The sequence below is a fragment of the Mus caroli genome, chromosome 5 (assembly GCF_900094665.2).
Source record: "Mus caroli chromosome 5, CAROLI_EIJ_v1.1, whole genome shotgun sequence".
Taxonomy (NCBI): domain Eukaryota; kingdom Metazoa; phylum Chordata; class Mammalia; order Rodentia; family Muridae; genus Mus; species Mus caroli.
In genome coordinates this window covers 578,281-594,746 of record NC_034574.1, presented here as the reverse complement: position 1 = coordinate 594,746, position 16,466 = coordinate 578,281, and the positions used below count along the sequence as shown (strand labels likewise).

Below are 16,466 nucleotides of genomic sequence, written 5' to 3'. Positions count from 1 at the left end.
ATCTTGATCACCTTTCCCTATACAGGATGGAAATACTACATGGACACGCGAAACTCTCCTCCCTTTGATGTAGCACAGTCAGCCTGAGTTAAAGGAGACAGCCGCTGTGACTTCATTGTCCTTCAAGCTCCTTCTCTCAGGAAGTGTATCACGTGGCTTACAAAGGACAGCACTCGTCAACACAGTTCTGTCATAAGCTTACACTGGAATATGCTCTTGTGTAGCATATCAGATATGCTACATGTTAGGATGATTGGGGAGCAATTTTAGATATTCCAATCCCCCGAGACTAAATAATCAGATTTATTGACATAAACAGCTAACGGTCACATAAAAGAAGATGATAAATAATTTTACTGCCAGATTAAAGTCTCCAACCAAAGCAAGCTCTTTTACTGTGTAGATAACAGACAGTTTCTTGTGAGGTTGATCCCTCAACTCATAACCCACCATCTCTTTCATCCGCTCTTTGGAGATAACATGTGATTGTATGCATCTGTTTTCCTTTACAGATTTCCATTGGAGGTCTCATCAAAGGATTGCCATCAAAATTTATCTCTTTCAGAGATGAAAGTTTGTAGATAGCACTGGGCAAAGCTGTCATATTGTTTCCTAGTAAGGAAAAATGGTAATGAATACACCTTTCTGTAGAATTAAACTGCAGACTGTAGACTTAAACTGTAGCATCAGAAGCTATGCATGCAGAAGTCTACTGTCATGGTAAAGTACCCAAGGACACTCACAATGGTGACAGTTCCAGGGTTCTTACTAATGTCCATGCTTAGAGGGAAGAGGAGGGTGTATAAAAATCATTGTGGTTCTGGCGTCTTCTAGGGGTGGCCACATAAGGCCAGAATCTGTCCTTCTGCAATAGAGCAGATGACTTTGAACCACAAGTGTTACTTTTGAAATACACTTTTTAACATGTTAAAGTTTTATACAAGTTTATATTGTATGTTGAGCATATTCGGACCCTCCATTTCCTCATCCTCCTCTGTCCTCTATGTTCACTACAATCTTACTTTTTTCATGCATGCTTCCTTCTGTATTTATATAAAATATAGGAAGCACAAATGATTTGTCTGGGTGAGACTCACTTAATCCATTTAAATGATCACCCACTGCCTTCTGTTTCCTGCAAATGACATGACTACAGGATTTTTTTGAGTGTACATCATTTTTCCTTAGCAATCCTCTGCTGTTGGACACTAGGTTGGTTCCATTACACTTGCTCAGGAGGGAACGCTGTTCGGTATACCCTGATGTACTGGTGTCTCTGTGATTCATTCACTTGTGGTCTTGGTGTGAGTACAGGTGTGGTATTAAGGTCACAAGGGGAGATCCAGTTTCAGTTTTCTGAGAAACCTCCAGGTTGACTTCCACTGTGGCTAGGTTCATAGACATCTCCATGTGGTGGCTTCCCTTTCCTTGACATCATTGCCAGAATCTATTGTTACTTGTTTTAATGAAGGCCAATCCTGACTGGAATAATTTTAGATTCACAGGAGCATTGCCAGTCTTTAGTGTTGTTGAATGTCATCTCACATTAGCAAGCTTCCCTCGTATTATTTATGTAATTTAGACTTCTGTTAGATACAAATGTAGACGAAGGCCCGTTTCTCTTACCGAATCATGGTATTGAGAATCAATGTCTAGCACAGCTCATGCAGCATTGGGAGGGTTGCAGTTTGGCAGTGTACACTCTTTCAGTTTGGATATTATACTTTGGTAAAGATATATTTTTTTTCAAGCAGCAAGTGGATATGAGGGAAGAGCGACCTCATACCCTACAGGTGAGAGTATAGAGAGTACAGCCATTCTGGAAATCAGTGGTGGGGGTCTTTTATAAAGCTAAAACAAACAAACCAACAAACAAAACAAAGAGCTAGTGATGCCGTTCCTGGGAAACATGAACACACTCAGCTAACACACCGTAGTCTGTCCTGCTTACTTGCACTACTCACAATAGCTAAGAAATGGAACTGCTGAGATGTCAACCCACGGACAAATGTACAAAATACAATTTTATCCAACCATAAAGAGTTAAATGAAATAATTATATCTGTAGAAAAATTAGTAGTGAATCTCATTATGTTAATCAAATTAAGCCAGACTAAGAATGGAAAGCACATGCAAAGATTATATGCCCCAATACAGGGGAATACCAGGGCCAGGAAGCAGGAGTGGGTGGGTTGGAGAGCAGGGTTGGGGGAGGGTATAAGGGACTTTTGGGATAGCATTTGAATTGTAAATGAAGAAAATATCTAATAAAAATGGAAAAAATAATGGAAAGCACAATTATTTCTTATATGCAGGCTCTAGATTTAAATTAATTTATTATTTTATGTGTATGGGTGGTTTGCCTGCAGGTATATGTATGTACTATGAGAAGTCCTGGTCCCTGTAGAGATTAGAAGAGGGGTCTCCTAATACTGGAGTTACAGACAGTTGTGAGCTGCCATGTGTGTCTTAGAATAGAATCTGGATCCTCCAGAAGAGCAACCAGTGTTCTTAACTGCTGAGCCAACTCTGCAGCCCCAGGACTCAAAATTTTAATTTGTGTGTATGTACATGTGCATGCATGTTTATGTGCATATATGTACATGTGTGTGCATTTATGCATATATATTTGTGTGTGTATGTGAGAGAGAGAGAGATGAAAGTAGCAAGAGAACCATGAAGAGGAGGAGAAAAAGATCTTAAAGGAGGAAGTGGGAAGACAAAAAATAGAGTAATGGAATAAATGCCCCATGAAAGCAGAAAGGTGTACTGGCAAGACGAGGGAAGAAACGTACGGAAGTCAGGGATAGGGGGACGGCAATGGGAGCAAAGAATAAAGGCATAGATGTATGGAATGTCACAGGAAAGCCAATGACTCTGTATGTAAATTACAAAAAATAGAAACAGAAATGTAGGATCCTTTTAGAGCTCTGTGTGAGCACTGTAGACAGTGGTACTATCATAATCGTAACTGATCTGGCATAGGGACTAGGATCAGAACCAATGTTGCTGTAGACTACAGATGTAATGTTGTTATCAGAAAACTAGCCAACAGGCTATCTGGGAAGGTGGGAACTAAAACCAGCACTAGGGCTTTAAGTAGACTGCAAAGAAATCTGGGCCGTGTCAGTGAGAGAACTGTTCTTCCCAGGTTCCCCATGCCCATATTCTTTCCTTTCATTTAATATTCCATCCTTTGGGGGGGCAGAGATGCTAATATCTGTTAAAACCATGATGTCAGGCTCTGTGCTTAAAGCTTGACCATCATTCCATGCTAAGAGTGTAATTCTCAGTCTGGGGGTCTCAGCCCCTTTGGAAACTGAAAGACCTTCTCACAGGCGTAACCTATGACCATTGGCAAACACAGTTATTTACATTACGACTTATAGCAGTAGCAAGATTACAGTTACGAAGTAGCACTAAAAATAATTTTGGGGCGGAAGGGGACTCACCACAACATGAGAAACTATTAAAGGTCTGCAGCATCAGGAAGGTTGAGAACCACTGCTCTAATTAGAGAGTAGATATGTGACCATTTGTTTCTTTCCTCATTCACTGCTTCTGGCCATTGCTACTTCCAGAAAAACCCTAACTCTCCTTGGCCCTGCTAGAAAGGGACTGCCTTCAGACGGGAACTTGGGAGAGGATGTAGAAGCATGGCTTTTCACTGACCTTGAGAAGCCACCCCAGCTTGCTTTGGAGCTTGATTGACACAATGGCTTTGAATATTTCCAATTCTGAAGTGGAACAACAAGAACTGCCCCAGCCTGAAGGCAGGGTCTGATGCCCCTGGCCAGTCTGTCCTGATGTTGTTCTGACTCAACAGGCAATGTATTTCCAGTCTCCAACAGAGCAAACGGCTCTGTGAACTTTTGTTCATTGGTTGGTATTTTGTTGGTATTTTTCTTTTTTAATAGTTTTCTTTTTGAGAACTTATACTTAAGTACAGCACTCACATCACTCGCTCCTCTCCTCACCCACCTCCAACCCTTGCTATGCTCGCTTCTTTACCATTATTATTACATATATGTGCTATGATCTATCTATCTATCTATCTATCTATCTATCTATCTATCTATCTATGTATAATATATATATATATATATATATATATATATATATATATATATATATATATATATATATATATATATTTATATGTGTGTGTGTATATATGACCCACTGAGTCCATTTAGCATCACTCATGTGCATGTGACCATTTGGGGTTGGATAACTGATTGGGTAGCTTGTTCACAGAGAAATCTGATCCTCCCTCTCTGTATCCACTTGTAGCCTGTAGCCCGTCACCTAGTGGTGAGGCCATGTGAATTTCCCTTGTCTACAGTGGCATGTCAACTAAGATTGTCATTATCCTGGTTTTGTTCAAGCAACCATGTTGTTGAGAGTTCATGGGCTCATGAACTTCCCCATTATGCCTAGGGGACACTAGTAACAGCAGACATCCTAAGCCCCAGACTCTTACAGACTTTCTGCCCTCTCTTCGACAATTTTCCCTAAGTCTTAGGTTCAAGGGTTGCACTGCAGACACATCAGATGGGGCTGGGTACCACAGTAACTTATTCCCTGAATTCTGACAGGTTGTGGGTTTTAAAACAGTCTTCATCTGCTGTAAAAAGAAACTTCTTCGATGAGGGTGAGAGATGCATTTATCTGTGGTATAAGGATAATTATTTAGAGAGCAGTAGGAAATTATATTGGTTTAGGAAGCTGCAAAAGTGTCACTACTGGCCTTGTGAATATCTTCCTGTCCAGTCATGCTTGTGTTTCATAAGCTTGAAGCTGTGTAGGACCACTGGTTGCTCCTCTCCCTTGAGATCTTGCACAATGCTGTCTGACAGTACGAGACCCAGTTCTCAGGGAGGAGGCTTCTAGGTTTGTTCCAGCTTGATATTTCCAACTTCAGTGTCCAAAGTGTGTGGTGTCTTGAGTAATAGGTCTTACCATCTCATTCTGGAAGTCAGTCAATGGCAATATTGATAATTTTGGAAGTCTGTTGGACTTCCCTGACCAACAGCTAGAGAAGATGTTTCTCATGCCTAGTACTGGAGTTTTCATTAGATCATCCATGGCTCTTGGGGGAGTATTATCACCCCAAATAGCATAACTTCATTTAAACTATCTATATATCTATATATACATATACTACATGTAATTTTAGTAAACATCATGTATGAGTCATTATGTCTTTTCAAATATCCATAGTGTTATTTATGTACCCGCCCATATTGCTCTTTTCCCAGCTTCCCATACAAAGCTCCTCCTCTTCTTCCCCATTTCCCCCACCATAACACCTGTTTCCTGCATCTCTAGATTCACAGCAAGAAACCAATTCTTCAACTTTGTGCTCATTTCCTCTAAGTACTAAACACACTATGCCCCTCTCCCTCTAATGCCCACTTTATGCATTGAAATTCTTTATTTTTTCAGAAAAAGCTGCAATTTGAGACCAATGTTCTGCTTACAGATTCTACTTCTTGCTTATTATGTCTGACACATACCTCTGAGATCTAGGCTCTGTAGAACTTCTAAAGACAGAAAGGATGGTGGAAGAGAACTTATTTGATTGTTGTTCGCATAAAAACTAACCAGACTTCTCAGCTCCCCTATATTTTTTGGAATATCTTCGATGGCATTGTTCGAGATGTTGAGTGTTTTGAGTTGAGTCATACGAGACACCTCTTCTGGAAGTCTTGTTAACTGCAAGGATGATTACAGAATTATAAGTTTATAAATCCACAAATATCTGTCTCCTAAATTTCCCCCTGAAAACAACTGGAAGAATAGAGTTTTGTTCCAGCCTTTGTGTAAGGAGGTACTTTCATTCTGTTACAGTTCTTAGTGACTCCACACCCTAAAATCCTTGGGCTTCTGTGTAGCACCCACAAGTCCCCGAGTCTTATCAGTTCTCCCTAGTTAGCACTGTTGCTTGGGGCCCACTCTCTTCCCAAGCCAGCTCAGTGGCTGCACCCCTGACTCCTTTCTTGTTTCCCTAAGGCCGGTGCTGCTTTGTTTTTTTTTTTTCTTCCCTCAAGTTGTTCCAACTAACCAGTCATACTTTTCCCTAATCTCCTCACAAAGAGTGATAAAGACATCCACTCTTACACACATTTGCACACCAAACACACCATACACATGCACTACATCCCCCACATAATACACAACCCCACACATACCACATACACACCACATACCACAAACACACTGCACACATATACCATACACACAACCCACCTACAATACACACATAGATACAACACATATACAACACACAACACACATATTGTAAACATACCACTACACACATCAAATACACATAGCACATTTATACTCACATACAATACATGCATACCACACACACTACACATGTATGCAAACACACATACAACATACACACACCACACACATACACCACACACACAGACCACACACTCACACACAGACCACACTGGCACAGCCACATCTAATGGGAACAGTGGAAGTCATAAAACCAGCACAGATGCTTAACAAAAATCCACAAAGCTGAGTCACATGATACAGTCACCACTGTGCCATCTTCTACTCTTGGTCTTGCTCTCCACATGTCACAGGCTTGGGGTTTTTAAATATTTGTACAACTTGGAGATATTGAATTGATTGGAAATTTCTTATGAATCACTTATGCCTTCTCCCATGAGTACAGCTTCTATGCTTCCCTAAGAAAGTCCTGAGTACATCCGGTCAGTGCCAGCTCTGGGTCACCTTAGGCTCGAACTCCGCAGAAGGTCCCATGATCCCAGAGGACTCTCCACATGTTCTTAGGATCACTGGTGAGTGGAATACATCATCGGTTCCAATCCAATCATGCAAGGGCTGACCCAGCAGCAGAGAAGCAGAAAACCTGCCTGACCAGGGGCACAAGTCCCTTCTCGTCAGCACCAGTTCTGGGCCACCTTGGGCGCTAACACAGTGGATGGTCCACGCCATTTTAGGATCACTGGTGAGTGGAACACAACATCTATTCCAAACAAATTGTGATGGGCTTGTGACAGCAGAAACAAGGACAGGGCAGCCTTGCCTGACCAGCAGCTTGGGTTCCTTCTGATCTGTACTAGTACACCTTGGTTTCTAACACACCAGACAGCTCCATGGTCCTCAGAGGAGACACCACTTCCAGGTGCTATAACACACCCAGGGTCTTAGGATGCCAGGATCCCAGGATAACAGGAGCTTGGTCACACCAATAGGAGTAGATGAGAATGAAGATTTTCAACTTACAGGGCCAGTAGATATCTTCAACAAAATTAAAGAAGAAAACTTCCCTAACCTAAAGAGATGCTCATGAACATATAAGAAGCCTATTGGACTCCAAATAGACTGGAACAGAAAAGAAATTCCTCACGACACATAATAATCAGAACAACAACTGCACTAAATAAGAATACAATATTAAAAGCAGTAAGGGAAAAAGGTCAAGTAACATATAAAGGCAAACCTATCAGAATTACACCAGANTTCTCACCAGAGACTAGGAAAGCCAGAAGAGCCTGGACAGATNTTATACAGNCACTAAGAGAACACAANTGCCAGNCCAGGCTACTATACCCAGNAAAACTNTCAATTACCATAGATGGAGAAACCAGAGTATTCCATGACAAAACCAAATTCACACAATATCTTTCCATGAATCCAGCCCTTCAAAGGATAATAAAGGGAAAACTCTAACACAAGAAGGGAAATGACACCCTAGAAAAAGCAAGAAAGTAATCCTTCAACAAACCTAAAAGAAGAAGGCCACAAGAACAGAATCCCAACTCTAACAACAAAAATAACAGGAAGTAACAATTACTTTTCCTTAATATCTCTTAACATCAATGGACTCAATTCCCCAATAAAAAGACATAGACTAACAGACTGGCTACATAAACAGGACCCAACTTTTTGCTGTATACAGGAAACCCACCTCAGGGACAAAGACAGACACTACCTCAGAATAAAAGGTTGGAACATAATTTTCCAAGCAGACTGTCTGAAGAAACAAGCTGAAGTAGTCATTCTAATACCAAATAAAATTGACTTCCAATCCAAAGTTATCAAAAAGACAAGGAGGGGCACTTTATACACATCAAAGTTAAAATCTTCCAAGATGAACTCTCAATTCTGAATATCTATGCTCCAAATGCAAGGGCAGCCACATTCATTAAAGAAACTTTAGTAAAGCTCAAAGCACCTTACACAATACACCTTATACAATAATAGTGGGAGACTTTAGCACCCCACTCTCATCAATGGTCATGTCCTGGAAACAGAAACTAAACAAAGAGACAGTGAAACTAACAGAAGTTATAAAACAAATGGATTTAACAGATATCTACAGAATTATTTTACCCTAAAACAAAAGGATATACTTTCTTCTCAGCACCTCATGATATCTTCTCCAAAATTGACCATATAATCGGTCACAAAACAGGCCTCAAAAGATACAAAAATACTGAAATTATCCCATGCATACTATCAGACCACCATCGACTAAGGCTGATCTTCAATAACAACATAAATAATAGAAACTTAACATTCACGTGGAAGTTGAACAACACTCTACTCAATGATACCTTGGTCAAGGAAGAAATAAAGAAATTAAAGTCTTTTTAGAGTTTAATGAAAATGAAGCCACAACATACCCAAACTTATGGGACACAATGAAAGCATTCCTAAGAGGAAAACTCATAGCTCTGAGTGCCTCCAGAAAGAAACTAGAGAGTGCACACACTACTAGTATCTTGACAGCACACCTAAAAGCTCTAGAACAAAAGGAAGCAAATTCACCCAAGAGGAGTAGACAGCAGGAAATAATCAAACTCAGGGCTGAAATCAACCAAGTAGAAACAAAAAGAACTATACAAAGAATCAACCAAACCAGGAGCTGGTCTTTTGAGAAAATCAACAAGATAGATAAACCCTTAGCCAGACTAACTAGAGGGCACAGGGACAGAATCCTAATTAACAAAATCAGAAATGAAAAGGGAGACATAACAACAGGTCCTGAGGAAATCCAAAGCATCATCATATCCTACTACAAAAGGCTATACTCAACAAAACTGGAAAACCTGGACGAAATGGACTAATTTCTAGACAGATACCAGGTGCCAAAGTTAAATCCAGATCAGATTAACGATATAAACAGCCCCATCTCCCCTAAAGAAACAGAAGCAGTCATTAATAGTCTCCCAACCAAAAAAAGCCCAGGACCAGATGGGTTTAGTGCAGAGTTCTATCAGACCTTCAAAGAAGACCTAATTCAAATTCTCCTCAAACTATTCAAAAAAATAGAATCAGAAGGTACTCTATCCAATTTATTCCATGAAGCCACAATTACTCTGATACCTAAACCACACAAAGACCCAACAAAGAAAGAGAACTTCAGACCAATTTCCCTTATAAATATTGATGCAAAAATACTCAATAAAATTCTTGCAAACCTAATCCAAGAACACATCAAAACGATCATCCATCATGACCAAGTAGGCTTTATCCCAGGGATGCAAGGATGGTTTAATATACAGAGATCCATCAACGTAATTCACTATATAAACAAACTCAAAGACAAAAACCACATGATATTTGGTTAGATGCTGAGAAAACATTTGACAAAATTCAAGGAAGATTTTTATGAACAGATTTTTAAAAATAAATAGTCCACCATTAAAGATAGTTGGATTATAGCTGTTGTTATTGAGATCTAAGGATATATCAATAATTGTTTTTAATTTTTAAAATGTAAATACTATTTCTAAGGCTTGAGGTATAATTTCATACTAGAGACATTACCTACCATGTGTGAGGTTTGGGTTTGATCCCTAGCACAATAAATAAACAAATCAACAAACCAATAGTCTATCAAATTTTCAAGAGTAATTTCCAAAGAAAAGAGCTTTAAATGTGAAAAATGCATTTATGAAGAAATTTTTAAAAAGCATTATCATGAAGAAAATTTCTAAATGCTTGGCAGGGGATTAATTACATAAACCATGTATTTATTATAAAACTTATTGGGAAGAGTATTTTGTCCTGTGAAAGAGAATTCTTATGTAAAATAAAATTTTAAATTGAGCTTACAGTATTTTTATAAATGCTTATAAATATGTATAAGAAAAAGAGATTACAAGTATATTAAATCAATATATAGTAGTTTTATCATGATATGCTTGTGGAATAATTCCTATCTTCTCAATAATCTAGATTTTCAGCAATGCATTGTTGGTAGTGGAGATCGAACCCAGAGCCATTCATGAGTTGGACAAATTAAAACTTAGGATGGGAGTTAAGTAGATGACTCAGTCAATAAAGTGCCTGCAAGTATGAGGATCTGACTTTGCATCCTCAAGCACCTACTAGCAAGTTAGGTTTTGCCTATAGCCCTAGTGCAGATGGGTTCGGGTAGAGGCACAATTATTGGACAACTAGACAAGTCAGTTTGAGAGTGAGAGGCCCTGTCTCCAAAATGAGGTGGAAACAATGGGCATGGTGACACCCACATTTAATCCCAGCCATCATGGAAGAAGCAAAGCAGGCAGATATATGTGAGTTCAAGGCCAACCTGGTCTACACAGTTCAAAGGATGCCAGGTGCCAGAATCTGCTCAGAGCCAAGAAAGGTGGCATAGCATGGGTTAAAAGCTGATGGCTTCTGGCAATTTAACTCTTTTGGTATTCAGGAGCCCAAATCTGGCAATTTAACTCTTGCTGAGAGCAACAGGGAATTAAGAAAATAAACTTAGTAACTTGGGCTCTTTACTCTTTGACTCTTGGGTCTTGTTAGGCAAGAGGCTCAGAGTTTATTAACTTTCTGAGCCAGAGGGAACAGAAAAGAAAGTCAGACATACAGAACACATGCACACTGGATCAAGCACAAAAGGGTTTACACCACCACTTTTTTGTTTTTCTTAGTTTTTGTACTTTCTTGGGACTAATTGATTACACGGTTTTCTGAGCACTTTTATATTCCATAATTTCATAGTAAGTTTAAGGCAATAGATCATGCCATAGATTGATAATTTTTAGGGAGAGTTACAGTAGAATTGTTCACCTGTCTTTCCATTAAGACTAGTACCTGACTGAACATTCCTTATCTATTTTCTGGCACCATGGGTTCATTATATGTTTGATACAATAATTTTTATGTCACAAGTTAGTGTGGTTTTGCCAAGAGAACAATTATCTTCCCTGTGTCGTATTTTGAAGTCTTATGTAGATAAACTAGTCAATCTTATTATTTTGTTTTTGTCCTTGAACCTACACTAAATTGTCCATTCCAGTTTATGACCCTTAGTTACCAGATAGTGGCATGATTCGAAATTTGTTCCAAGCTTTTAATCTACACGGGGTTTGAAATTTCTTTTATCAATTTAGGAATTCTAAAAATTATCAGATATTTTGAGATCATCAATTCTTCTACACAGCATTACTACATGAAAGCATGTCTTCATATTGATTCTTCAGGGAATCTGTCCAATAGGCAGGAATTCCTGATGCCCAGGAATAGTTAGGCAATGTAATAGTGGCAGCAAAGTCATATCAGCAACCAGAGGAAGTCCTGGGATACCATCTCTGGGGTCATTGCCTCTAGAGCACATCCATCAAAGCCATGTAAAATGGTGGGCCATCTCCAGAAAATTCACTTGCTTGCCATAGCCTTTCTTAGATGGCTTCTGATAAACAAGGCTTCATACTGAGACCCTGACTAATCAACGGCAACAGCAGCACCAGCAGCACCAGCAGCACCAGCAGGAGCACTACCACCACCACCAGAAGCAGCAGCAACAGCAGCAGCACCATCACCACCACCAGCAGCAGCACTACCAGCAGCAGCAGCAAAAAATGGAGCACAACTGAAGACACATGTAACTTGTGTATTCCTATACCCATGCGTACCCATATGCTCCTACATGCATCCATACACACAGCCACAGGAATGCATACATATACAACACATGCATACAATTTGAAAAATCTCCGAGTGAACTAAATAGGAAGTAATCTACAAAAATTTTCTTTGTTTCACATTGCATTTATATGAAATACGCTGTAAAGAATTTGTGTAGAGTGATGTGTCTCTAAGCCATGTTTTTTTAAACATAGGAAATGTCACTTTTTTAAAATACACATATAAGCTTTGCATGTTGTTAGTCAGGGTTACTATTGCTGTGATTCAACACTATGACAAAAGCAACTTGGGAAGGAAAGGGTTTGCTTCATTCACAGTTCCATATAATAGCTCATCTTCAAAAGCATTAAGTGTAGAAATTCAAGCAGGGCAGGAACCTGGAGGCAGGGTGCAGAGGCCATGCAAAGGTGCTGCTTACTGGCTTGCTCGTTATGGTGTGCTCAGCCTGTTTTCTTATAGAACCAAGGACAACCAGCCCAGATGGGAACCCCAACCCCACTCAATGGGCTGGACCTTCCCCCATCAATCACTAACTGAGACAATACCCAATAGGCTTGTCTAAAGCCCAATCTCATGGAGGCATTTTTTCAATTGATGATCCCTCCTCTCTAATGAGTCTAGCTTCTGCTAAGTTGACAGAAAACTAGTGAGAACACATGTACACTGTTTCTCAGGTTGATATTCCCCTAGGCTCCCTCCCCTCCACGCCCAGAAGAACAGTCTTACCTTTTTCCCACTTGTCTGACTTATATTCAGCTCCTCGAGAGTTTGAAGTTGGCACAGTTCAACAGGAAAATGTGTGAAAATATTGTTTGACAAGTTTAACTTCTGGATCCTTTTCAGTTTGGATATTTCTAAAGGTATCTTCTGTAATTTATTTTCTGAAATATCAAGCACTTGCAAGTTTTTTAAAGAACACAGTTCCTTCGGGAAACTCTCGAACTTATTATCAGATAGAATGAGAACATGGAGTGATACCATAGCAGAGATACAGGATGGAATTGTCATTATTTGGTTTTTAGCAAGATCCAGGTATTCAAGATTAGTGAGAGAACATAAATGTTTTGAAAATATGGTAAGTTTGTTCCTATTCAACTCTAAATGAAGCAGCTGCTTACTGAACGACATGTCCACAGGAATTTCTGAAATATAATTTCCATTAAAACTCAAGTAGTCCAGTGATTGCAAAGCACACAACCCCACTGGGAAATACATTATATTGTTATAATTCAGTTCAACTCTTGTTATTTTTCTGCAGTTTTTTATTTCAATAGGAACATGTGTGATTTGATTGCCTGAAAACTCCAGGATGTGTATATTACTAAGATGTGAGATTTCTTCAGTCATTGTTATCATTTTATTTCTGTTTACATGGAGTTGTCTCAAATTTTTAAGCTTACGGATTTTCTTAGGAAGTTCTTCTATATTATTATCACTAAGACTAAGAGATTCCAAATTTACACAGTGGGAAATTTTTTTTGGTATGCTTTGCAATAAATTTTTATCAAGGTTAAGCAGCCTGAGTTCTTTGAAATTCTCAATTTTGGGTGAAATGGCTTCCAATTTATTGTCAGCTAGATGAAGTTCTTTTATTTTGGGCAATTGAAATATTTCCACAGCCAAAAAAGTAAGTTTATTGTGATCCATTAGAAGGTTTTCTAAATTTTTCAGTTCCCTAACTTCTTTTGGCAAACTGCCTATCATGTTTCCAGTAAGGTTTAGGGAATTTAATTTTGGAAGGAAGCATAATGATTTAGAAAATATTGTTAACTGGTTATATTCCAGATTGAGAATTCTCAAATTTTTCAAACTAGACAAAGAATCTGGTATATATGTTAACATATTTTTACCCAAACTTAAAGTTTCCAAATATCTAAGATGCTCTAAGCTAGAAGGTAAAGTGTCAATATGATTACTATTTAAGAGGAGTTGTCTCATATTCCCAAGTTGTAGTAGTTCTCTGGGTATGTGCGATATCTCATTGTAACTGGCATTTAGTATCTTTAAATTGTGAAACAACTGAATTTCCAAGGGAATTGATGACAATCCATTTTCTTGCAAGGACAGAATTTCAAGCCCTAGCAGATCCCCTGGGTCTATCCCTTGGAAATTTTTTATTTGATTCTTATCTAAATATAGATATTTTACATATTTGACTTTTACAATGTCTACAGGGAATTCTTGTAAACCCTTGGCATCAAGATTAACTGTAAAGTTATCAGACTTCATGTCAAATCTTTTCTGATTTCCGTTAAAGATTCGTCCTCTAAACTTCCTCCCAGTCGGGAATTTGACTGGGTAATGATCTTCAGCCATCTTAGTCTCCGATGACCCAGAGCTCTGCAGACTTTCTTCTATTGACAGTGGGATGATATCTGTTATGTTAGTTTCTGAAAATGGAGCTCCTGTATTTTTCTCTTTGTTTCTATCAAGCTGGCTGGTGGAGGAAGCTGCTGACTGTTCTGTGTCCTTTGAAGGATTTGCTTCATAAATCTGGTTGGAATCTTTACTTTTTGAGTAAGGAGAAGCTTCATCCAAGAGATCTGATATTTCAGATCCAGGCTCCTCCAGTGACTCAAATCTAGTAAATCCTTCAGGCTCCACATTACTCCCATCTTCAGACATCTTACTGGAAACTCTTGCACGAACTAAGACTATAACTTTAATCTTTTGTGTTTTTTCCTTTGAACCTAAAAGACAAATGTTGATATCAATTGGAAGTATGACAAATATGTTGAAATTACACACACTAGGCAGATCTTCATCTCTCCCTCAGCCACTTCAAATCCAGCTGCAGCCACCGTTGGCCCAGTGGATTGCATGCATACATCTCCCTCCCCTCAGCTCCCTCCTCCTGTTCGTGGCTTTATCCCAGACCTCAACTGCATCAGGCACTCACTGGCAATCCCCAGGCCACTCTGGCCAGACTGTTTGATAGGCTTTCTTCAGATATTCCTTACATTTCTCCAAGTCTGACCTCCAGTCACAACCAGCTCTGTAACAATCCTGTTGTGCATCTCCTTGCTCTCTGCCTTCATTCACAGGGAACCAAACAGATCCCAGTAGAACACCCTGATTTTTTTTCTGTCGTCTAGACACCCCCTAGTACTGCCCCAGCTCGCCATCCTGATTCCTTAGTGTCAGTTCCCAATACACATCTTACCTGAACCCCAAGAGGCCAGATCTGTCAAGATTCCTAAAGAATTTCCTACCAAGCAACATGCATAGTGACAGCCTGTCTTGAGAGACTGAAAATTTTCCTTTGAGATTGATTAGAATCAAGAGCGAATGATGTCATCAATCCTACTGTTTATCACAGCATTCATTTTTCTTATATTTATTTATTTATTTATTTATTTATTTATTTATTTATTTATTTTGAGACAGAGGCTTACTATGCAGCCCTGGCTGGTCCAGCACTCACTATTTTGAATAGCCTGTCGTAAAACTTAACAGAGTTTCAAAGTCATGTTTCATCATGCCTAGCTTTGGGGGGTGGGGGTGGACAGAGAGCTTAAATGACATATTAGGCTAACATTCAAATTAGTGGGTTTTATGATAGGATTTTCTACTTATTTGTTCTTTCTTTGAGCTAGAGTCTCATGTATCCTATGCTGTCCTTGGACTATGTAGCTGAGAACACCCTCATACTTCCGATCCTCCTGCCTCTACTTCCTGAGTACTTGAAATATAGGCATGAGCTACAATGTCTGATTTCTGTGGTGGTAGGGATGGATCTCAAGGATTGTATGTATGCTAGCAAGCCACTTTACTAACTGAGCTACATCCCAGCTCCACATTTTTCTTTCTCATGCCCTTCCCCTCTCTTCTACCCCCTTTCCTCTTTCACACCATCTGCCTACCTTGAATCTCCTCTGCTCTCATGTTACATGTATTTCATTACCTCCTCTTTCTGTTTGCTTTTCTCCTCTTCATCCCTCAAATTCTCGTCCTCCCCTCTGTGGTTGTCTTTCTAGTTTCATGACCTGCACTTACACACATAAATTTATACATATATACAGATTAAAGTCAAGAATCTTCAGGTAATTCCGGGTTACATCATACACCTTCATGTTTTGCTGTCACCTCCATTTTCCTGGAAATGTTATAATTCTATTTTCATATGGTAGAATCAAAGTCCATTGTGTATATGGACCATATTTTTGTTATCTGTTCATCCACTGATGGACATGTGCTACGTACACTCCAGTGAAGTTTGCTTGGCAGGTCGAGAGGCCTGGGAGCACTCACGAGGCAAAGAGTTTCACAGAAACTCACCTCCTGGAACTTTGGCGTTCTCATAACCCGTATATTCATAACCTATCCCTGCGTTAGTCTGGTGTATGGATCCACGCGCTCTCTTTTAGTATTATCTTATTATAAGTGCCTTTTAAGATTGAATTCTGGGGGCCTAGCAAACACAGGAGTGGATGTTCACAGTCAGCTATTGGATGTATCACAGGGCTCCCAATGGAGGATCTAGAGGAAGTACCCAAGGAGCTAAAGGGATCTGCAACCCTATTGTT

General features: G+C 39.4%; 1 protein-coding gene across 2 annotated transcripts in view; it reads right to left on the bottom strand.

Moving 5' to 3' along the window:
• Nucleotides 1-16,466, bottom strand: part of Lrrd1 (leucine rich repeats and death domain containing 1) — a 25,043-nt gene that overhangs the window by 2,186 nt on the left and 6,391 nt on the right. Inside the window, exons 2-4 of one of the 2 annotated variants that reach the window (XM_021162917.2) lie at nucleotides 12,667-14,630; nucleotides 5,520-5,718; nucleotides 451-612 (exon numbers count right to left, since the gene is read on the bottom strand). In XM_021162917.2, the coding sequence (XP_021018576.1) occupies nucleotides 451-612; nucleotides 5,520-5,718; nucleotides 12,667-14,565 (2,260 nt within the window). In that variant the 5' untranslated portion in view covers nucleotides 14,566-14,630. The remainder of the gene's footprint in view (nucleotides 1-450; nucleotides 613-5,519; nucleotides 5,719-12,666; nucleotides 14,631-16,466) is intronic. The other variant, XM_021162918.2, reaches the window with a different exon arrangement.